Source organism: Schistocerca serialis, chromosome 5 (assembly GCF_023864345.2).
Source record: "Schistocerca serialis cubense isolate TAMUIC-IGC-003099 chromosome 5, iqSchSeri2.2, whole genome shotgun sequence".
NCBI classification, from domain to species: domain Eukaryota; kingdom Metazoa; phylum Arthropoda; class Insecta; order Orthoptera; family Acrididae; genus Schistocerca; species Schistocerca serialis.
In genome coordinates, this window is record NC_064642.1 from 39,274,478 (window position 1) to 39,300,070 (window position 25,593).

The 25,593-nt window shown below is 39.1% G+C and overlaps 1 protein-coding gene across 1 annotated transcript in view; it reads left to right on the forward strand.

The window, feature by feature from the left end:
- Positions 1–25,100, forward strand: part of LOC126481167 (leishmanolysin-like peptidase) — a 549,175-nt gene extending 524,075 nt beyond the window's left edge. The window contains exons 11-14 of the mRNA XM_050104734.1: positions 4,722–4,881; positions 10,524–10,690; positions 11,757–11,876; positions 22,761–25,100. Of these exons, the coding sequence (XP_049960691.1) occupies positions 4,722–4,881; positions 10,524–10,690; positions 11,757–11,876; positions 22,761–22,928 (615 nt within the window). The 3' untranslated portion in view covers positions 22,929–25,100. The remainder of the gene's footprint in view (positions 1–4,721; positions 4,882–10,523; positions 10,691–11,756; positions 11,877–22,760) is intronic.
- The last annotated feature ends 493 nt before the right edge of the window (positions 25,101–25,593 follow it).

Consider the following 25,593-nt stretch of genomic DNA (forward strand, 5'->3'; position numbering starts at 1 on the left):
GGGTTCTAGACCAGATACATGTAATTATAGGCATATGTCACTGACATCAGGATGTTGTAGAATTGTGAAACACGTGTTGTGCCCGTGTATTATGATATTTTTGGAGAATGAAAATCTCCTCCGTAAAAATCAACATGGATTCTGCAAATGGGGATCTTGCAAAATTCAGCTCACTCTGTTCCTGCATGAGATCCACAGCGCTGTTACCTCAGTGCTCAGAATGATGCCATTTTCCTAAACTTCATGAAGGCACTTGACACTGTTCCACGCTGCTGTTTAGTGAAAAAAACATGAGCTTACTGAGTATTAGGCCAGATTTTCAACTGTATTAAAGACTTCACGCAGAGAGAACTCATCATGTCATTCTTAAAGGAACAAAATCAACAGATCCAAAGTTAGTTGCAGGAGTACCTCAATAAAGTGTGATCAGACTGCTACTATTTACAATTTATATAAATTATATAATAGAAGTTGTTGGAAACTCCTTAAGGCTATTGACAAATGCTGCAGTGGTTTGCAAGAAGGTAACATCATCAGAAGACTAGCAATTTGCAAAAGGACTTGCAGTGACTGGCAGTTGATCCTGAACATATTTCACATACATAGGAGAACAACTCCAATACTGCGCAACTGCACCATCAATGACAAATTGCTGGAAACAGTACCTACCATAAAATATCTAGGATTAACCATCCAGAGTGACCTTAAGTGGAATGAACTCACGAAACTAATTGTAGAAAAGCAGATACTAGGCTGAGATCCTTAGGAAGAGTCCTAAGGAAATGTAACTCAGCCATGAAAGAAGTGGCTTATCAAACGGTTGTTCAACTAATTCTTGAGTATTGCTAATCTCTTTGGGACCTTTACCATGTAAGACTAATAGAAGACATAGAGAAGGTCCATGAAGAGCAGTGTGTTTTGGCACAGACACATTTAGTTGGCACGAGAGCATTGCAGAGATGCCCAACAAACTCCAGTGGCAGACACACTACAAGAGAGGTGTTGTGAATCAAAGAGTGGATCACTATTGAAATTCTGAGGGAGTACATTCTGGGAAGAGTCAGATTTCCTCCCACACATGTCTTGTGAAATTACTACAATGAGAAGATTCAAAAAATTGGAGCTAATACAGGGGCTCACTGACAGTCATTTTTCGCACACACCATTCTTGATTGAAATGGGTAACAGGGAATCAGATAGTGGTACCAGAAGTACCCTCTGCCACACACCATAAGTGGCTTGCAGAGTACTAGTTATTACTTTTATTTCTGGGTCACAGCCTCTTTTGACATAAGTATTACTCATTTTGTAACTGAAGCCGGGCTGTCACGGAGGTGTTACACTATTATTAGCTCACCTGAGACTCTCAGATATGTAGATGTTACGTTCAAGAGCATGCCGAGACTAGAGATTTTATGGTGGTGTGAGCTGTTTAAATATTGGCATACAGATATTTGTTGATCTTAGAAATTACATGATGTTTTGAAAAGTGGCTAGGTTAAATTCTGCTTCTTTGAATGGCCTATGAATCTGGACAGTTGTTTGGTTTATGGACAATGTTGAAAGTAAGTAAATTATAGAAGCATATGGAACTTTGCTATGATTACCTGTTGGCAATATCCATCTTGAAAATAATTTTACATTATGATAAACGATTCAGAATCTTAATTAGAGGGCTGATCAGTTAATAATGGGTATTATCTGATTTGGGAAAAATAGAATAGCAAAAGCACACTGATCAAGTTCAGAATCGAGCAAGCACTGTTGCAAAATAGGCAGTTGAAATTATGAGGGTCCATACTTATTTTGTAAGTTAATTAGTTTCAGGTAATTTAAAGTACATTTTCAGAAAGAGTTAAATTTTTCCTTTGGAATTAATGGTAACAGCACTTCGTATTCTGCCTATTAACTCAAAATGTCTTTCCATTAGGTTCTATAGTATAATTTTCAATTAGTTATAACTTTTAACTGAACTGTGGCCGCAGCATTGTAGGAGGGGTTGAGTGGTGGTATCCAAACACGCAGGTGTGGGGAACTGCCCGAACATTAGACATGCCTGTGAGCATGGTGCATAAAATCCCGCAAAACATTCTGCATTGCTAGCTATACAAACTCGCCCACCTTTAGGAGTTGCTTCCTGCTGAACTGCCAGCAGAATAAATGTTGGCTGTGGAATTTCATGCTCACAAGTAAATGGACAATGAATGGCCATGGAACATTCTATGGACAGACAAAGCCCCTTGCCATGTCAAATGACATGTCAGTACACAGAAGTGCAACAGTAAATCTGCTCACACATCAACCGGTGCCACTTCATTCTGCAAAGTTAACTGTATGGTGCAGGCTGGTGTCATCATTTATAGTAGGGCAATATTTCTTCAAGGAGATGGGCATTCGGGTACCATCACTGGTAAATGCTGTGAGAGTCTTTCACACACCATCATTCTGACCCATCAGCAGTGTGGATAGGATCATTTTTATGTAAGATGGTGCTCCTCCACAAGTGAAGCAGGTGCTGCAGGGGAATTTCAGGATTTCTAGAATTATCAGCCACCATTTCCCCTCAGTGTAGCCATCCAATTGCGAACATAACTGAATTGCAGGCAAGCATCGGGCAACACATTCTGAATCTGACACCCCCCCCCCCCCCCCAAAAAAGGAGGAAAAATAAAACATTGATCTGTTGTGGAACATGCTGTTCCTTGATTTTAACCTGTGACAGAAAATGGTGGACAGCATATTGAATATGTCATCCAGTCTCACGACAATTAGAAACTGATGCTATTTATGAGGTTTTTGGCCCCAGGACAATTAAAAACTGACTTTTTCCATGGGATGTGGTATGATCTTGCTTTGTTGGATGGGCTTACCTAACTAACAGTGCCATAACTGTTGACGACCAAATTGTGCAGTCAAGCGCATCGAACAGTATGGATGGCGTAGTGTGCAACTCAAACCACAGCCATTGTATTGCAATTCGTTTGTCATTTGTAGCTGACACCATTATGATAAGATGCTTACAGTGCCACACTGAGCCTATGTGAACATCCATTTCATGTCCCTACAAAGTATTGCAGCCAGGTTTTTGTACGAGTTGACAGATTCCAGCTGTGGCTCATGGGTATTATGTATAGTCACACACAAGTAACGTCAGGCGTGCTGCAGGCAAGTCTGTTGGGGGCCTCACTGTTGATGCTATATATTAATGATCTGGCAGACAATATAAGTAATTACCTCAAATTATGCAGTTATAGACAAGGAAGTACAATCTGAAAAAAGGTACACAAGTATTCTGTCAAATCTTGATAAGATTTCAAAGAGGTGCAAAGACTGACAACTTGTTTGAAGTGTTCAGATATGTAAAATAGTGCACTTCATAAAATCCAAAAACTAGTATACTATGACTGTAATGAGTCACAACCGACTATGTGTGACAATTTTTGGAAACACAAAATGGATCAATCGGCTGTAAGCTTCACTTGATCCATGGGAGAGCATCATGGAAATGCTGGATAACTTGAACTGACAGACATTATCCCACAAAATATTGCTTATAAAAGCTTAAGTGAGAAATCTAGGAGTATACTGTAACCACACTACATATCATTCCTGTAGAGACTGCAAACATAAGATTTGACTAATTACACACCGAGGTGTTTAAGCAATCAGTTTTCCCACGCTCCATACACAAATGAGACAGGAAGAAACCATAATAGATGGTAGAATGGGAAGCACTTCACAATTGTTTGTAGCGTGTAGGTGTAGATACAGAACAGTGCAGCACTGAATGCAAAATATAAAGGTACCTTCATCCATTCAGTGACAGCCAGTGTGGCACAACTGTATCACGTTAGATGGTTGTAATACTGAAATTACTCGAGGATAAGAAACTTGTATTTTGAGGTACTAGTTCACTTGGTTATGGATTTAAAACATCACTGCTACATAACAGAATAAGATAAAAAAGAGAACTGTCAACAGCCATAAGATAGATAAAAAGGCCACATATGTTGAAAGCAATAACACTGATGTTGTTGACAACAATATAGGTGATGGGCAAAACAGTTCTCCAACTCTGAGACCAAAGTTTATATACAAGGGAAAATGGAGGACACTGAGGAATGAAATAATAGAGAAAATACCTTCATTGCAGTTCTGCCTTCAGCTTCAGTTTTTGACACTCCTGATCCTGGTCTTATAGTGACTTCACTTCCCACTGTTGGTTCTGTATTGCGGCATCCTTTTCTAGTATTTTTGTGTCAATTTCTAAAGCAGGGGCGTTTCGGGTAAACCTCATATGTACTCAATTTACTTAGAGGCATAATTGATATTCATGGCAAAATTTACACATTTGCTGTACTTTTCCTTTCTCTCTTAATCGAATAACCTGTTTTTTTCTACTAGCCATTTCAATAGCTGTCTCTAAACTGACAAAAACAATTTTCAGTTAAGCTATTGTTCCTGGAATGAAAAATTTCATCTCCCTAGATCATAAAAATTATAGTAGTTTCAGTTAGTTATATAAGCTGATTATACATCATAATGCTAACAGAAAGCTTAATTTTTGCTATTAGAAGGTGAACTGCATCACTGCAAAACAATATGAGAGTATAAGTTTAATTTTAAATGTAAACTAGTATCAAAGAATCGTAATCTTCAGCAACCAAACAATAAAATTGTTGATCAGGTGGAGAAAAGCTACAAAATCTCTTTTCTTTCAGAACTTTGACTCCATACCACATGTAGACAAGGAGAGAGTATCCTACTATGGTGGATCTGTATCATTAGCAGATTACTGTCCATACATACAAGAATTTACGTGGAGGTCTAAAAATGTGGTGGTCAGAGGTTCACATTGCCAGTATATAGAGAACAATCCACGTAAGTAAATGTTATCTGTGTCATTTGCTCTTAAATAAAATATGACAGGTATTTGAGCATACCATTTGTAATGTAATGCTTGTTGTATTACATTTTTATGTTGCACATCAACAAATATAACCAATTTTTGAAAATAGAATGTAATTGGACAGATAAAAAATGTATTCGTTAAGCAGCAGCAGTGGAAAACATACATAAAGATTAACAAAATTTGCAAGCTTTTCAGAGTTAGTAACTCCTTCTGGCAAAAGGGTTGAAGGGGAAGGAAGAGGAATGAAGGAAAAGGACTGTCAAGGTGTAGGAAATGGGGAGAGTTCTGAAAAGTTGTTCAGAAACCTGCGTCTGTGGAGATTTACTGGACAGAATGAGAAGGAAATACTGATCGTTGGGGACTGCACCAGATGATATTTGAAAACCTGAGAGCTTAAAAGGTGTAAGACAGGATAATAAGGGAGACAAAGATTAACGTAAAAAAATCATCAAGATTCCAGAATGAGATTTTCACTCTGCAGCGGAGTGTGCGCTGATATGAAACTTCCTGGCAGATTAAAACTGTGTGCCCGACAGAGACTCGAACTCATTCTGGAAACACCCTTCAGGCTGTGGCTAAGCCATGTCTCCGCAGTATCCTTTCTTTCAGGAGTGCTGGTTCTGCAAGGTTCGCAGGAGAGCTTCTGTAAAGTTTGGAAGGTAGGAGACGAGATACTGGCAGAAGTAAAGCTGTGAGTACCGGGTGTGAGTCGTGCTTCGGTAGCTCAGTTGGTAGAGCACTTGCCCGCGAAAGGCAAAGGTCCCGAGTTCAAGTCTCGGTCGTGCACACAGTTTTAATCTGCCAGGAAGTTTCATATCAGCGCACACTCCGCTGCAGAGTGAAAATCTCATTCTGGAAACATTCCCCAGGCTGTGGCTAAGCCATGTCTCCGCAATATTCTTTCAGGATTGCTAGTTCTGCAAGGTTCGCAGGAGAGCTTCTGTAAAGTTTGGAAGGTAGGAGACGAGGTACTGGCAGAAGTAAAGCTGTGAGTACCGGGCGTGAGTCGTGCTTCGGTAGCTCAGTTGGTAGAGCACTTGCCCGCGAAAGGCAAAGGTCCCGAGTTCGAGTCTCGGTCGGGCACACAGTTTTAATCTGCCAGGAAGTTTCAAAATCATCGAGAGTTAGTAAGAGTGGGAAGTTAAGGGGATTGTATGTGGTAGAGTTGGAGGGCTGGGAAAAATAGACAGATCAGAAAATATAAGATGTAGCTAACTAAAAAAGGCTGGGTGAGTGGTGAGAACCAAGTATATTTTATGACACCAGTTCCCACCTGTGGAGTTCTGAGAAACTGATGTCTGGGGGAAGAATTCAGATGGCAAGTGTTGTGAAACAGGCACCAATGTCATGACTGTCATATTGTAAAGTGTGCTTCGTAGCAGAAAACTGTGTGTTGCCAGTATACACCCTCTGTCAATGTCCATTCATCCTAACCGATCACTTGGTCATAGTTGTACCATTGTTGAGGCCGAACAGTGTTTACATAACAGCTGGCACACGACATGTGTTGTTTCACGGGTGGCTCTCCCTTTGATAGTACATGTTTTGCAAGTTACAGGGTTTGTATAGGCGTCAGAGGTGCATGGAGCAAGTCTTAACAGTGCAGCTGGTTACAGGGGTGGAAGCCTTAGGGTAGATAAATGGATGCATAGAGAACATAGGGTCTGACCAGGATATTGTGGAAAGAGGTGTGGTGGGCAAAAGTCAGACATACCAAGGCTGTATGCAAGGGAACATTTGATTTGGAAATACTGGCAGCTGTCAAAATATAAATACCAGGCGTACCGGTATGAAATGAGCGTTTTTTTGTGAAAATGAAACACTAATTTTGAATTGAAAAGTAAAAACATTTTATTCAAAGTACTGACCATTGCTTTCTATACATTTTGACCCTTCTGGCAATTTGTGGACACCACGCCAATAGAAATGTTCATCTTTTGAAGCAAACCAATCTGACGCCCAATTTTCGACTTCTTCGTAGGAATCGAAGTGTTCGTCAGCCAATTGATGAAAACAAATGGTAGTCGGAAGGGGCCAAGTCTGGTGAATATGGCGGGTGGAGTAGCAGCTCCCAGCCAAGTGTTTTGATTGTATCCTGAACCAGTTTTGCTTTGTGTGCAGATGCATTGTCGTGTAAAAAAATTACTTTGCCATGTCATCTGGCCCGTTCCAGTCTTTTTTCGATGAATGCATACTTCAAATTGATCATTTGCTGTCTGTAGCGATTAGTTTTCACAGTTTCACTGGGTTTTAGAAGCTCATGATACACCACACCTTACTGATCCCACCAAACACAGAGCACTGTCTTCTTGCCGAATCAATTTGGTTTTGCAGTCGATGTTGATGGTTGTCCCGGATTAACCCATGATATTTTCCGTTTAGGATTCTTAAAGTAAATCCATTTTTCATCGCCAGTAACAATTTGATGCAAAATTGATTTTCTTTCATGTCTTTGAAGCAAAATTTGACAAATGGTTTTTCGGTTTTTCATCTTTCATTCAGTTCATTTGGTACCCATTTTCCACACTTCTGGATCTTTCCCATAGCTTTCAAACGGTCAGAAACTGTTTGTTGTGCAACATTTAGCATTGTTGCCATTTGCTTCTGACTCTCAAAGTCATCCGATATTGCTTGCAATTCGGTGTCTTCGAACTTTTTTGGTGGTCTTCCACGTTCTTCATTTCTTACATCAAAATAATTGTTTCTGAGGCGTTGAAATCATCTTTTGCATGTTGCTTCTGATATAACATGATCACTATATGCCTCAACAAGCATTTGATGCGACTCTGCAGCACTTTTTTTCAAATGAAAACAAGAAACTAATGCTTTCTGCAAATCATCACTTTCTGGTACAAAATTCGACATTGTTAACACGATGAAAACATATGATGTTGTTTGTTCCATGACTTGATGTATACTAAATATCTTTGACAGATGCCATACCAAACAAACAAACAAAAATTAAGGCTCGTTCACAACAAATGTTCCCTATCGACACATTTGTATCTTAACGCTCATTTCATACCGGTACACCTGGTAGTGTTGTTTGTTAGTAAGTTTACTGTGAACAGAAATTTGTAGTCGACCCTCGGTGAGGAACAGGTCAACATCAAGGAAAGTCTCATGGGATACAGAATAGGACTATGTGAAATATAATGGGGAGAATGTATTTAGAGATTCCAAAAATTTTAACAGCTCTGAGGCCATATGGCGAAGGTGTCATCACTGTAGCTAAACCAAACCATGATTGTAACCTGCTGTCTGCAGAACTCCATGCTCTTCATTCCCTAAAAAATGACGACTCCATCCTTATCCTCCCAGTGGACAAGGGATCTACCATGCCAGCTATCAGACACCTCTTTGTACAGCATCTGCCCACAAGATCCCATCTCTGCGATACAGACTGACCTACAGTCTCCGCTTAGAACCTCAGGCCCCTCACAAAGACAAACACCTCAATCTACAGAATTTCCTACTCGACCCAAACCATGCACCTTCAGCTTTTACCTTTCTCCTAAGATCCACAAATCCAATTAACATAGCCATCACGTAGTATCTGGCTTCAGAGCACCCACCAAACATATGCCTGGCTTAGTTGATCAACACCTGGAACCTGTAGTACAAAAACTTTACTCCTGTATTAAAGACACCAACCATTTCCTCTATCATCTGAAATCTGTGCCCATCCCACTCCCACCGTACACCTTTCTTGTCACTATTAATGCCGCCTCCCTTATAGCAACATCCCCTATGGACATGGTCTGTCTGCAGCTGAACATTATTTTGACCATTGGCCACCCGGTTCCAAACCTATACTGTCAGTCCTGCTGACCTTCATCAGCCGTAATGCTTACAAACAAAGATCTTACCACTGAGGGCCAGACTTACAAATATACCACGGGCACAGCTGTGTGAACCAGGATGGTTCCTTCCTATGCCAACCCTTTCCATGGGTCACTTGGAGGGAGCCTTCCTGGAATCCATGAGCCTTCATCTGCTGGTATTGTTTAGATACATTGATGGTGTCTTTGCCATATGGACTCAAGTTGAGGCTGACTTGTTAAAATTTTTGGAATATCTAAATACAATCTCCCAGTTGAATTTCATATTGTTCTATTCCAAATTTGCCCACTTTCCTTTACGTTGACCTCATCCTCATCGAAGGTCAGCTACAGCTGCAGCTGTTCACATTAAACCTAGTAACAAACAAAAGTATTTACATTTTGACAGTTGCCATCCTTTCTATTTCAAATGTTCCCTCCCATAGAGCCTTGGCATTTGGGGCAAGGTATTTGTTCAGACGCAGATTCTTTACAGCAATACACCACTATTTTCACCTCACCCTTCACTGGACATAATTACCCCACCACCATATTTCAGGAGGAGATTCCCTGGGACATCACATCCATTCCTGGTACTGCTAATGCCACTCAGTATTATCCTGGTCTTGAGTGTATTAATCAGCTACTTCAACAAGGGTATGACTTCCTAAAATCGTGCCCTGAAATGAGGTCCATTCTGTCAGGCATTTTGCCCATCACACCTAGAATAGCTTTTTGCCCCCCCCCCCCCCCAATTCTGCAGATTCCAGGAATATTTTGGTCAGACCTATGCTCCTGTACCAATTTCCTTACCGTATGGCTCCTACCCCCTATGATCAGACCCACTGTAAGACTTGCCCTATGCACTCTTGTTACAGCATCTATACCAGCCCTGTAACTTGGGGAGAGCCACCTGTGAAACGACATGTGCCATGTTCCAGCTGTTAAGTAAACACTGTTCGGTCTTTTACACTGGTATGACTACCACCACGTTATCAATTAGGATGAATGGACACACACATAGGGTATATACTGGCAACACACAATATCTTGTTGCAGAGCACGCTCTACAACATGACATCGTGACCTCAGTGCCTGTTTCACTAAGCATGCCACCTAGATTTTTTCCTTAGGCACCAGTTCCACAGAACTCTGCAGGTAAGAACTGGTGTTACAACATGTCCTTGGTTCTCACCACCCACCTTACTGTAAATTTATCTTAGTTTATTCGGTCTCAGCATTTCATCTTGGTAACAATTTCTTTCTTCACTCCTTTTTAGTTTTACATATCTTTTATTCTCTGAACTGTCTATTTTTCCCCAGCCTCCACCTCTTCCACATACAATTCACTTAGCTTTTCACTCTTACTAACTCTTGCATGAATGTTTTGTCAGTAATTTCTGGCTTGCTTATTATCATATCTTCCACTTTCAAACTCACAGGTTTTCAAATATAATCTGGTGCAGTACCCAACTATCAGTCTTTCCTTTTCAACCTGGATGGTAAGCCTTCCTAACCTGAGGTTCTGGACGACTTGTCCGAGGTCTACCCTTTTCCTAAAAACCTTGCCAGTCCATTTCCTTTATCCCTCTTGCTTCCCTTTTAATCCATCTGCATGAGCCACTGGCTCCAAAAACTTACTCATTTACCTAACCTTTAAATGTTTTCTCCTGCCACCATTTGGTGAGTAAATCTTTTTATCTATATTGTTTTTATATTTGGTATAAGAAAGGGTATTTTGTTTCCATTTGCTTGAGCTTTCTTTTGATAGGCTTGCTCGCTATTTGCAGAGCCCGAGAAGAACTTTGCCTTAGAGAGTTATGGACCTGATTCAAAATGCTTTGAACACACTGACCAGATGTGGGAAGAGCGATCATGTAGACAGGTCCGTCAGTGGCAACATTGGGGATCAGGTTGTTATCAGTATCTTTGTCGTGGTGGTCGACTGCATATATTGGTGAGTAAATATGAACATATGAAAAATTACTGTGTGTAATCTATACATTGAATGAGTTTAAATAACATCAATATCTATTTTCTCATAAAATGAAATACTGCAACAAGGCTGAAGCCATAGATATTAAAGAACATGTATTTAATATCTCTCATCAAAACATTAGGAGCCCCAAAATGGGTGAGCCCGTAACATCCACATAAGATAACGGAAGGTAGATAGAATGTCAGTAGGTATATTGCACTTATCAGAATATCACATTGAAGTCACTGACATCAGACAGATATGTCTTGAAGGGTGCAAGCCAATACCATACTCCTGTAAAACCATTAAGACCCAACAGAGGAGTGCTGTCCTAGGTTAATGAATATTGTGTTGAACAGCTCTTAGAATGCTGTACTACAGTAGTGAATTAGAATACATACAAGCTATGAGTATAGACAGTTTACAAGCCATCAAAGGAAACATCTTAAGCTTCTTAAAGCAGGTAGTGACAGTTAATTGGTGAAGTGTTTCTTGTGGAGATTTTAATGTCGATCTTGTTACACAGTACCAATCTATACCACCTATAGTGATTGATGCCAGGTTAGGATTATTTGCTGCAGAAAAAATTCCTTCAAGAATTGAAGGATATAGTGCAATGACCATTGACAATTTGTTTCTAGCGCTTTTACTAATGCAGAGGTAAGAGTGACTACAATGGAAACGTTAATAATAAAATATGTTGACCAGTAGGTTCAGATCGTAAAACAAAAATTTCTATCACAGAATTATGAACAATGACTTAGTCACAGTGTTTCGAGAGGAATTATGGGAAGGATGCTGGGGGAAAATGTATAAATCAGTGTAGTTGGAAAAAATTTAATGATACCTCAGTAGAAAATAGATTGCACCCACTAATAAATAACCAAATAATTACATTGGATTTACTTGTGCAGACACTGCATAACAATATTGTTACATTCAGAGAGCTCAAATCAACATTGAATGTTGTAATAAATATTACATATTTACATTGAATGAAGTTACACCATATATGTTTCACTGACCATACTGTTTTTTTATGCAGGTGTCTAATTACACATATACTTGTTATCATGAAAAACAAGAATTGCCCATTCAAATAAATGTAGATGGCTGGTTGCATAGAGGGGCCCTTGTGTGCCCTTCTTGCAAAGAACTTTGTGAGGTAAGCATAAAGAAATTTCACATTACACATATATTTTGTTCCTCATTTGCTTGTGATAATAGGGTATCTCACAACTGTAGAATTACATTAATAGTGAACAAGAAGTGTCCACTGTATAAACAGTTCATCGGCGTTACTAGGTTTGATTAATGTAAAATTATATTCAGATATATATCATTGAATGTTGTGCATATACACAAGATTTGTACATCAAAACTTGGTTCAATTTGCAATGACATGAATATTTTATATACATAACCCTTGTGTTTAGGTTATGATATTCTATCATGCACACTGAAGAGGTTTAAACATCTGAACTGGTCATGATGATAAACCACTTGTCCATTGTAACTGTTGTTTTACTATTGCACTTGTATTTGGTGATGTGTGACTGGACTGTACAAAACTGTGAGCTCTGCTCAAATAAGAATTAGCTCTTATATAAAAATGTATTTATTTTCTTTATGAGAGAAAATTTAATTAAATAATTTAATTCATCTAATGGGATATGAAAGAAATGTCATTTGTTCGGATGTCTTGTGATTGATATCCCATTAATGGCCTGCCTTGTTGTCCCAAATAAATCAGAAACACAAGGACTAAAGTAAAAAAAATTTCAGGTAAAACCCAGCAACTGAAGTTTGTAACTAACAGATATAATTCATTTTGTTGGATGATCTACAGATATTGTTGATAAAATCCATGGTATCATATTACTGTTAAGATATGTTTACATTTGGTGTCTATACAGGATGTTCAGATAAAAGTATCGAATACTTTGAGAGGTGGTAGTTCTCGTTGAAACAAGAAAAATAAGTCCAACAGACATGGGTCCGGAACCATATACTTTCTGAGATAAAAAAGTGTTTACAGGAAGGAATGCGACACACTTGGTTGCAGATATTGGCACAATTGTTTCATTGGAGCTCTGTCATACGTGTTGGGAGAGGATTCTGATGTCTTACTTCCAGTACTCTGCCTACCATTGTATTGTATTGTATGTTAACCGGGGACCGAGAAACGACGGAGAGGCTCCGTCCCCGCCGCAGCCGCAGTGGTCCACAACCCCACGATGTCTACCGCAGTCCACTTCACCCCTCCGCCGCCCCACACCGAACCCAGGGTTATTGTGCAGTTCGGCCCTCAGTGGACCCCCCCAGGGAATGTCTCGCACCAGACGAGTGTAACCCCTATGTTTGCGTGGTAGAGTAATGGTGGTGTACGCGTACGTGGAGAACTTGTTTGCGCAGCAACTGCCGACATAGTGTAACTGAGGCAGAATAAGGGGAACCAGCCCACATTTGCCGAGGCAGATGGAAAACTGCCAAAAACCATCCACAGACTGGCTGGTTCACCGGACCTCGACACACATCCGCCGGACGGGTTCGTGCCGGTGACCAGGCGCTCCTTCCCACCCAGTGCCTTAGACCACACAGCCAACTGGGTGGGCCTGCCTACCATTAGGTGGTCTGCAGTCTGTTGTGTGGTTCAAACTTGTTGTAGACTACATTTTTTGTCATGTTTGTGTGCCTTATTATACAGTACTTTCAACCCTGTTTACATATCATGGTATTTTGCCTTCCTCCAAATGTGGATTCATATAGGTGTTTAGAGTTATTGCGCTGTTTGTATGTACAAATGGTGTAGTACATTTACATTTTCTCTCTTCCACCACTTGTTAGTAATGGAAGCCTACTATTCGACAAGTGAAATGGTGGATATGATATTCTGCTACGGTTTACTAAATGGGCTTAACCTGCAAGCCCATTCCCTCTACGATGAAAAATATCTACAGTGCAGACTGCCCTCTGATAAGCTGAACAGTAGACTTTTCCAGCACCTGAGGGACACAGATACCCTCGCACCATGGCCTGCTCATTCCCCAGATCTCAATCCCCTAGACTTTCGCTGACAGGGACACTTGAAGGAATTGGTCTACACCATGCTTATCGACAATGTGTGGACACTATAGGGTCGCATCTTCAGTGTGTGCCAGCAGGTACAACAACTGGGTATATGTCAAAGGATGCATCATTCCTTATGCCAGAGGGGTGCATTGTCATGAATGGATGCCACATTGAATACCTCCTGTAAACTTGTGTTTATCACAGAAAGTATGCATTTCTGGACCCATGTCTATAGGATTTATTTTTTTTGTTCCAATGAGTACTACCATCTCTCTAAGTATTTGAGATTTTTTTAACACCCTGTATACATTTTAAGTTAGTCTGTCTTGAACATTGCATAAGTGTATTACAGGCAGTTCATTTTGTGAGCCAGCAGATTTCATTCTTATGCATGACTGCATTAATGGAAATGGATGCAATGCAGCATGGATGCATTAAAATGCATAACCAGAGACCAGACAGACAAGTCATCCAGCCTTCGGTAGACCGAGATTCACTCATATCCCTGACTAGGAATAATGCATCTTGTAGCCTGTAGAAAAGGCTCTAGGTGTCAATAAGCAGCTGACACATTGCCACAGCGTGCAATACATCTGATAGCACCACATTTCACAGGAAATATGTGTATTTGTAAAATCTTCACTGTGTACAGGGTCTTGTCCTATCTGTCACTTATCACAGGAAAATTTCTGATGATTTGCTTCAAAAACTGAAAAATCTGTATCTCTCTCTTCAGTCTTGGGAACAGATGAGAGAAGATACAGAAGAGATGGAATAGCATATTTTAACAGATAACATTTGTGGACCGATGAAAATCCCCGTTCAGGCCAGACATCAGCAGTTGAAACTGTAGATGATGACAGGTAGGTCAGTAGGACTCTAGTTTCCCATTTCACTTCCAGCACTCTACACCTTCTCGTTAATCAGTATGTGGTCCCCATTGTTGGGTTTGACCTGCCACCACTTTTCAAATTTTCCAGTAGTGTGAATTGTGCAGGGAAGGTCACCCAATGTTGTGTATGTTGCACCATTGTGCCTTTCCACCTTATCACCCTTCCTTTCTAATAAGGTAGTATGCCCAAAACCCAGAATGGTAGCCATCCTTCTGTGGGGAGGAGGTCATCAAGTACCTGATGGTGGTAGCCCCATGACCATGCAGAGACTGCAGTATTGGTGCTTAAGATGGGGACTCCAAGCGACAGATTACTAGCCAGGTAGCCGTCGCTGAGGCTGGGTGACGCCCATGGGAAGAGCCATTTGGATTGGGTGGCATCATGGCAGATGGCTTGCATATGAAGCAGATGATGTTTTCTCTCACTGGTGGTCATATTGCCCCACCAGTCACAAACTGCGATCTGGGCAATAAAATTTCTATTTTGGAAGATTTTTTACATTAATCATCCATGAAGACGAATGCCTCGCCAATATGCTGCTGACATGATCACACTATCGGTCAGAGGATGGCATTCACGTATCGTACAGCCATTAAGACGCCTTCTATGACCACCAGTGGCGTACTTTGGCGCCGGATAACACCACCCGAAAACAGCAGGGACCCTCCACCTTGCTGCACTTGCTGGACAGTGTATCTAAGGCATTCATCTTGTCTGGTTGAAGGCATATGCGACACTCATAGGTGAAGAGAACATGATACCAATCCTGAGCGGTCCACTCGGCATGTTGTTGGGCCTTCTGTACCGCACTGCATGGTGTCTTGGTTGCGAAGATGGACCTCGGCATGGACATCGGGAGTGAAGTTGCAGATCATGCAGCCTTTTGCGCACAGTTTGAGTCACAACACAACGGCCTGTGGCTGCATGAAAAGCATTATTCAACATGGTGGCACTGCTGTCAGCATTCCTCTGAGCAATAATCCATAGGTAGCCATCATCCACTGCAGTAGTAGCCTTCGGGTGGCCTGAGCAAGGCATGTGATCGACAGTTCCTGTCTCTCTGTATCTCCTCCATGTCCGAACAACATCGCTTTGGTTCACTCAGAGACACCTGGACACTTCCTTTGTTGAGAGCCCTTCCTGGCACAAAGTAGCAATGCAGATGCAATCGAACCACGGTATTGACCATCGAGGCATGGTTGAACTACAGACAACACGAGCCATGTACCTCCTTTCTGGTGGAATGACTGGAGCTGATCAACTGGCAGACCGCCTCCATCTAATAGGCGCTGCTCATGCATGGTTGCTTACAGCTTTGGGTGGGTTTAGTGACATCTCTGAAGAGTCAAAGGGACTATCTACAGGAGTTCTGGGAACCAGGATAATGCAAAAAAAAAATTGATGTGTGTGGATGTTCCAGGAACATTTTTCAGTATCTAAAGAAGATTGGGTGAACCGTTACTTCTCCCATTCTGCTTCAACAAGTGTTAGTCAGATTTATTAATCAACAGAGAGCCTAGTGCTGGATGCATAAAAGGGAAAGAAGAAGCATATATTAATTTATTTATTAATATTTATTTATTTATTTATTTATCTTTACTCATCCATGGATCATCTCGCAATGATATAGGATTTGTCAAGGTAATACATTGCCAATCAATATGCCAAAATATAACACACTGCATATACCGGTAAAACATGCTTAGAGAGGATGAAAAGGGTAGACTATGAGAATAGGACAGTTGGTCAGCTGTGACCCTGATTAAGGAACCATCCCAGTATTTGCCTTAGCAGTCTAGGACGCCCACGGAAAACCCAAATCAGGATGGTTGGACAGAGTAGCTCCATCCTCCCGAACGTAGTTCGGTATCCTAACAGCTGCACTGCTTCACTCGGTAATTCTCTAGACATCTGCTGATGACTTCTGGGTGTCCAGTCATGTGCAATGTGAAACATAATTCCACTTTTCACTGACACTTCACACTAATATACCCACTAATGACCACTGAGAAGATGCCCTGTGCCTCAGTTCCAGACTCCATATAGGAATGTGTACTACTGTACACCTGAAAAACTAAGCCAAAAGACATTACTATCATGTGTTATACATCTTGAGACATGATCCTTTTGAAAGCAGTGAACCATAATCATGCACTGAAATGTGACAACATGCTGTAGTTACCCCCTTACATTGTTATCCATACTCTGAGTCCTTTAAGTAATCTTTAATGGTGTAATATGCATTATTTGTGAACAACATTGTAACTGCCTTTTTAAACAAAAGTGCTTTAGTAATCTTTCTCCCTTTCTTTGTCAGCTTATTATGCAATTTTATCCCCTGATACAAATGCTGTTTTGAGTTTTTTTGTTGGTTTTCTCTGGGAAAACGTAACTCCAAACTGACTCTTGTTCCACGATTATTTATAGAACTATTGTATTAGTGCAGTATTTAATAATATGTGAAAAGCAAAGTTTACTAAGATAACCCTCCTCAAACAACTGAAGCCCTGAAAGAGCAGATCCGATAGGAAATTGTTCAAATCCCACTGGAAATGCTACAAAATGTGACGAGTCACTTCAAGCTCTAGCTGGAGGAACTTGTGCATCTAAACAGACGCCATCTTACCAGAGTTATCTTCAAAAAATAACTGATGTTTTACTATTGCAGAAAACACTTTCTCATGTATTTTAAGATTATGAAATTAAAAAAAAGTTTTAACAAAGTATTTTTACTTAACAGCCTTTTAAAAATCAGTCTTTATTATGCCTCATCCTGTAGAAGTTCTGATGTTTTATCAGTGACTGTGATGATGTCATAACCAAAGAAAACCTTTTCTCCATGTCTTACACTGTCTGGAAAGTCATTGATGTATATTAAGAACAGAAACAGACCCAATATACTACCCTGAGGAACACCTGTGTTTACATATTTCTTGTCTGACAATTGTTTCACTAAAGATTTATCATCAGCAGATGTGTGAACAATCTCCACTTTTACAACCTGGTTTCGAAGTAAGGCTGAAACCACTAATTCGCTGCTCTCTTATACCTCAAATTTCTATCTAACTCAATAGAATTTTATAGTCACCAGTGTCAAAAGCCCTTGACAAATTTAAGAAAATGCCTGTAAAAAAATGATTGCACCACTTTTGTGGTGTCTGCAGTGGGGAAAAGTGATAAAGTGTTTATTAATGTTACAGTATTCATTTAGACATATCATGTAAACTGACTTGTTCCACATCATTTCGATAAAAGAATCATTCAAATTGTAGTTATCCATGCCAAAAAAGCACTTCAAAATTATTTACGGAACATGTAACTAACCAACCAACCAACTAACTAACTAACTAACGGCAACACTTGTGGATGATTTAGGCGCTCTGGGAAAACACGTGAACTACAGAATTCATTTATTATTTTTGTTAATGAGGCTTGTACACTATCTATGCACGCCTTGAGAATAGAGACAGGAGCCTCATCTGTGCCTGCCGACTTAATTTTTAATTGTTGTAATGTCTGCCTCAGTGCAAGTTCGTTGTGGGAAACATCATCATTGTGCTTGCTGTGTAAGTCATTATGAGTGCTACATGTGTTTTAGGAAGATTTTGCTGCAACTTCTACACAGTACCAGTAATCATTTACAAAATTAGCAAGTTCCTGAGGACTTCGTATTATTCTATCCCCATCTTTGAAATGTATGTTTTGTGCTTGGTCTGCATTTTCCAGGTTCTTGTTTTATAGTGTCCCACACCCCTTTGTTTTTATTTTCTGCATTGTATACTAATTCCTAATTGAAAGATTTGTTGCAAGCAGTACCTGTGATGGCACTCGAGAACTGTGGATTAGTGCAGTGCTTTTGGAAGAACTGAGAAATTTAAGTATCCATCTATTTTACTTAGCTCTGGGTAAACAAGGCTACTTTTGGAAATGCCACCTCAGAAATATGTGCAAAATTTTGAGAGTGTAGCATCTACAGTGTTTTCCATGTATGCTTCATGCTGGGTTTGATTTGGCAATGTCCTAGAAAAAGTATATATGTTACAGTCTGAGAAAATCCTTTCGTAGGCCTGCAGTTTTGCAAGTTTCACTCTGCCTGTCTTTAGCTTTACTATCTGACGGTAATTACTCGAAATGCCAAGATGTCTTACAAATATTTTACAATTTTCCCTGTCAGTGTCCCTAAATACGTTGTCTAAAATTGCAGCTGAGCTTCACGAAACCCTCATAGCAATGTTTACCATTTGCATTACGCCAAAAGTGCTCAAATTGGTTATGGCATTCTTACTAATTTCATCCTCAACGCCTGTTATGCTATTATTATGCTAGTTTTGGGAGTTGAGACCCTTTTCAAAAGTGCTCAAATTGGTTAGGGCATTCTTACTAATTTCACCCTCAACACCTGTGTTATGCTATTATTATGCTAGTTTTGTGAGTTGAGACCCTTTTCCATGACTCCAGTTAATTTGTTGAGGAAAGTGTCCACATTGCCACTAAGTAAGTGATAAACACACAGAATGATCAGCTTTTTATGCATATCTAGCTTTGTCTAGCTTTGTTACTTTAGTGACTGACAATTCAAAATGAGTCTCTACACAAATTGTGGTCAGATCTTCTCTAGCTTTGAAATGTGTGCCACCGCTGATATAGATTGACGGTAACATTTAAGCAGACCTATAATAGCAACTTGCACATTCATATCAGATAGAACTATATGCCACAATTCATTATCTCTACACCAGTGCTCCATAATGTTTACTACCATGCTGCACAAAGACTGTAATTTAACTTCAAGTTGGTGTACTTTATTTCTAATGGACTGCTTATTTTGATGAATAATAGGTAATTCTGAGAAAATTTCTTTGGTGCTCACAAACTCTAGTATGGTACAGTCAATTTTTTGTGTACAAGATGCGGAAGTCCCTAAGCTGATTGAGATAATTGTAAGTAAGGGGAGCCTGTAGTCATGCTATATCCTAGAAAGGCCTAATTTTCGTACCTATGATAACAAATATCTGACCATATGTGGCCCCACACCCACCCATTACACTCTCACTAATCAACTCCGCCAACCTCCCTTTACCAAACCTATTGAGGTGTAGGCCATGCCTAGTGTAGCCCATCTATCGATAGTCCCCACCGAAACCACAGTGATGTGTGCCTGGCCAGCAGCCATCAGCGCAATCTCCAGCTCCACATTAACACGCCTTACAGCAAAGCCGAGAAGAGGCCAGTTGTGCTGCTTGCAACCTACATCCTTCTGAATCTGCTTGGTGTATTCATCTCTTGGTCTCCCTCTATGATTTTTACCCTCCACGCTGCCCTCCAGTACTAAATTGGTGATCCCTTGATGCCTCAGAGCATGTCCAGCCAACCGATCCCTTCTTCTAGTCAAGTTGTGCCACAAACTTCTCTTCTCCCCAATCCTATTCAATACCTCCTCGTTAGTTATATGATTTACCCATCTAATCTTCAGCTTTCTTCTGTAGCACCACATTTCAAAAGCTTGTATTCTCTTCTTGTCTAAACTATTTATCGTCCATGTTTCACTTCCATACATGGCTACACTCCATACAAATACTTTCAGAAACGACTTCCTGACACTTAAATTTATACTCGATGTTAACAAATTTCTCTTCTTCAGAAACACTTTCCTTGCCATTGCCAGTCTACATTTTATATCCTCTCTACTTCGACCATCATCAGTTATTTTGCTCCCCAAATAGCAAAACTCCTTTACTACTTTAAGTGTCTCATTTCCTAATCTAATTCCCTCAGCATCACCCAACTTAATTTGACTACATCCCATTGTCCTTGTTTTGCTTTTGTTGATGTTCATCTTATATCCTCCTTTCAAGACACTATCCATTCCGTTTAGCTGCCCTTCCAAGTCCTTAGCTGTCCCTGACAGAATTATAATGTCATCAGCGAACCTCAAAGTTTTTATTTCTTCTCCATGGATTTTAATACCTACTCCAAATTTTTCTTTTGTTTCTTTCACTGCTTGCTCAATATACAGATTGAATAACATTGGGGAGAGGCTACAACCCTGTCTCACTCCCTTCCCAACTGCTGGGAAGTGAAATCCTTACACAGAGGCTCCAAACCCTCACTCACCTGATCCAACCCAGCACTCTGCTTAAAAATGCTGGTGACCTGATACTCCTCCCCTAACTTCTCTTGTAACAGAGAACCTACACCTCTGCCATTACTGCTACCTAGCAGCAGTACTCTCTTCTTCCTAACATTAATGTTATTTCTAACATTCCTAATCATGGTCAGAGTCTGCTGCACATATCTGTGTCCTGCCTAATCTTGATGCTCCTTTCGCCTCAACTCTCAGCAGAAAGTTTTCGCTGGCGCCACAACGAAATTGTCAGAGCGCATCCTCCTCCTGCAAGCACTGCTATCAACTGCCAGTCCCCAACCAAACTCCTCACCACTGGCTTCCTTCACCCTCACCAGCTCTCCTAGCTTGCTCCAACTGTGCCTGAAGGGCAAATATCTATCTTCCCTTCCTTTTCCTACTGTATATTTTGTAGTTCCAGAAAATGGTCTGAGAGATCCCTCCTGAGTCATCCCCACTGTATTACCCCCATGTAACCATTTAATAGATGCAATCTGGAAATTTGTGTGTGGCTTGCAAATTGGAAATGATGCTGTTGAAATAGCTTTTAAGAGATGACCTAAGGAAACTCCAATAATTTATGACACTTTTGGTCATCATTAACCAAAGGTAGCTGTAACACAAATAAAAGCATGAAGTGTGGTATACAGATGGTCTGGTACATATCAGGGTAGAGACACTTATTTAAAAAAAAATACAGCAACAGATTAACTCTACCATAAAACTTGCATTTTAACAACAGAGTGAATGTGATCCCAACAAGTGTGAACTGGTATGGCATATTATCAAATAATAAAATTCTCAAACCAGCACACAAGATGTACTGATTGACCCATAAGTAGAGAATAATTACTTCATGACCTCCCGAAAAGTCTGGAACCGCACGCCCGCTATGGTCGCAGATTCGAATCCTGAATCGGGCATGGATGTGTGTGATGTCCTCAGGTTAATTAGGTTTAAGTAGTTCTAAGTTCTAGGGGACTGATGACCTCAGATGTTAAGTCCCAGAGTGCTCAGAGCCATTTGAACCTCCTGACAATAGCTGAAAAACAAATCATCTATGCACTGATGGCACAACTCTGCTTAACACATACCATCAAACCACAGAAATAAATCGGGGAAACTCGTGAAAAGTTAGTACTAGTAATTAACTGATTTTCTTGTAATCAACTCTGAATAAAACACAGGCATTAATTGTGGGATTAAAATAAAGAAGTACAAAACAAATAAGTAAAATTGTTAGGCTTTCATTATTATTCCAAATTAAACTGAGAGAAACATGGTAGCTGTTCGCCAAGAGAATAAATCATCTGTGTCATCTCTTGTGAAAGCTGACAGATTCAGTCATTAATGAGTATCCGAAGATGGAAGATGCCTCTTTCAGTAACATATATTCTATTGCCTATCAATATGGAGACATTCCTGTTGCACCTGTGAAATTCAGAAAACTTAAATAAAGCGTAACTAGAAGAGTTAACCTATTTAATCCCAAGGAACATACTGCCTTCTCTTTATCAACCAAAAAATACTGATTGTTGTAAACCTATGTCTATACAGCATTACTTTATAAAAAAATGCAGCTTAATTGAATTATTGACACCAGTGATAGTATCTACCAACACAACGGGGGCAGAAGCAGCAGACTGGTCCACTATATCCTGAAATAAACACTTGAAAGATTAGAAATTCACACAAAATACATGTTTAATTATTTTAATAAACTTCCAAAATCTGCTTTGTTGTAGCCCTATACTATTTTTATAACTAAAGTGTATGCTTGGTTACTGGAATATGCATTTTAAAAGGTAATGGAATGTTTTGAAATAAAAAAATTTTGTAATAGGTCTTAAGACTATTAATAAATCAAATTAGAATTTACTTTTTTGTTACCTGGAGATCATATTGCTTCACCATTTTATTATGGCAGATGATGTAGTAATATAAAATCATATCATTACAGGAACAGCTAAAAGATATCGGAGAATACTGCAAATCTGAATCACAACCTCCTCAGTGGCTCACATATCACAAGGAAGAACTGACCTGTGGAGGCGTTAAATTGCATGCATTCCAGAGTAGAAGTATGCAACTGTTCTTGCTAGTGCTGATAGCAGCTGTCAGATGGTAGAGTTGCTGACTTGTTGGTCTGATGATGCACAGATTGAATTCTAAATACGCACTGTCAGTGATTGACTCACATTGTGCCTCTTTTCTGTGGACAGTCACACAGAGGCCAAGAATGTTGTCATTGAATGTCAGAGGTGCTATGAATTAACTGTCTTCTTAGCTGCATCCTTCTTGGCATTTGTAATGTGACAATACAGTTAGCTCCTATGGTGTTTTTACTGTGATTGTATTCCATACATGGTGTGGAAATGATATTTTTATTGAAAATATGGTCAGATGTTACCTGTAAAAAATTAAAATGTTTCCTGTTGTATTTACATAAGACACTTTGAACCCGTGGCACTTTGAACTGAAATGGACCATTTCTATAAAAATTACTTATTATAAACTGTATGAAGAACAGCAAAAAACCCGCAATAGTGCCATTATAAGTGTGTGCTATCAAATCACAATCCTCCCGTCCATGTAATTACCTTATGTTTGATATTCTGTAAAATTTAATGGCTGTGACTATACAAGAATGGATGAAGGAATAACTGCAGTTAACAAACAAAACATGCCTAGGGGAAACATGTTCTTTTATAGCCTGAATTTTTCTTTTGAAGATGTTTCATGAAAATACCAAGATTAAGGTAAACAATGTTATGCATTAGCCCATCAACAGAATACTGCAGTGTAATTGTAGAAAAGTAAGTTGTTTTACAAGAGGTACTGTTGGCTGTGTTTTGCATTCCAGAGAGAATGAGTAAGTGTTAATAACTTTTCCAAATATGTAGTTAAATTTCATACTTGCTTGATAGGAACTGTAGTATAATTTATTTTTTATTTGTACTCAACAGCAATAAAAATAATACTTTTGACCATATGCTCTGCTCTGAAAGCAGTCATGTATCTGTACATGTAATGTTTTTCATGCTTATTACATTTAGCAGTATGAAGACATTGAACAGATAGCTTACATACTGTTATGTCGATAACCAAGAAAATAGTCAGAAATTGAGTTTCAAAGTTTTTGTGATTATTGTCCACATTCATCACTTAGTTCTAAGCTGTACTTAATATTCAAAATATTTGTTATTTGTTACACAGCGTGTAAATAGATGCTCAGTTGTCAGATCTCTCTCTCTCTCTCTCTCTCTCTCTCTCTCTCTCTCTCTCTCTCTCTCTCTCTCTCTGTGTGTGTGTGTGTGTGTGTGTGTGTGTGTGTGTGTGTGTGTGTGATTTTTGTACATGTTCATTTATCAACTGATTTTTTTTTATTTGTATAAATAAATATCAGTTTGATGTGGGACCACTGGCTATGTCTGTTGGACAGAATAGATTTTGGCAAGTGTTTCGTTTATTTCCAGAGTTTTGTATTTATTTAAAAAGGAATCCAATTATGATTACAGATTCCTGAAAAAATTTGAAACTGAACATAAAATGCCTTCATTACAGCTTTACGTTCTTTTGTGAGTGTGAGACTAAGTTCAACTCGTGTATAATAAAAGTAATGCAGTTGTATCCTTAGTATTCATTTTTTCCTGAGGGAGTGAATAGTACACACTACTACAGGCTTCAGGTATAAAAAATTATACTGAAAAACTGCCAAAAAACTGTTTGTTATTGGATTCAAAATGTCCAAATTGTAAAATTCATGTAAAGCAATTCTTGTTCACATAATGTCCAGACAAAATTACTAAAATTACAGTGAAGAATCCTGTCCAAAATTATTTTTATAGCCACACACACATTGTGTGTAGTTAACTTGGAAAAATTATCTTTTGGCCAGGTGGCAGCACTGTATTATAACTGAATTGTATATGCATAAAGATTAATTCCAGTTTTACATACAAATATAACATTCCATCAACTACTGCCAATGTATTGGTTTAAAGACATCTTGTGACTCAGGTTTACCTATGTGTTTGGAATATTACAGAATTATTATGTTATGTGTTTTCCTTTTATATTCTACTGAATATAATTATTATATTCTTATAATTTTAAGTAAGAAATTCCTTCTGAAGAACTTTAATTTTACTAGTTATTCCAACTACATCTTATTTCTGTTGTACTGAAACTTGTTTTACAATTACCAAAGATTACTATTTAAGTGCACTTAGTACAAGACTTTTAAATTATATGTGAAAAATAATGCCTTTTGTATAAAATCAGCTCTCCATGCATAGAGAATTGTATCAGTTTTTATGAATAAATATTCTTTTTATCTAAGAGAAAATATATTAGATAAACAAATAATGAAACTGGATATTATTTATTGGTTCATTAACCCTAGAGTATAAAACACTCGTAAAATTTATGACTGCAATTGGTCCCAATTCATGGTTCCCACCAATCTATTATTGTCACTATAGAGTGTAAAACAGGATATTTTGTACTTATTTTGTATGTGACACACCATTGGAGACCTCATAATTGTGATTAACTGGCACATAAACTATAAATTAAGACTTCCTTTGAATAAAAATTTACATTGGTTTGGTAACAATATAATATTCCCCCCTTTAGTGTTCTAGGATTAACAGTTCTGCAGTTCGTTATTTATACGGAAATGACAATTTGTAGGGATATTCAACTGCAAAAACTAAAAAGTTCTGGTATTTTATGTTGATTTGTTTTTAGCTGTCAGTTAATTTTGCACAACAAAATTCACTCCTGACTCG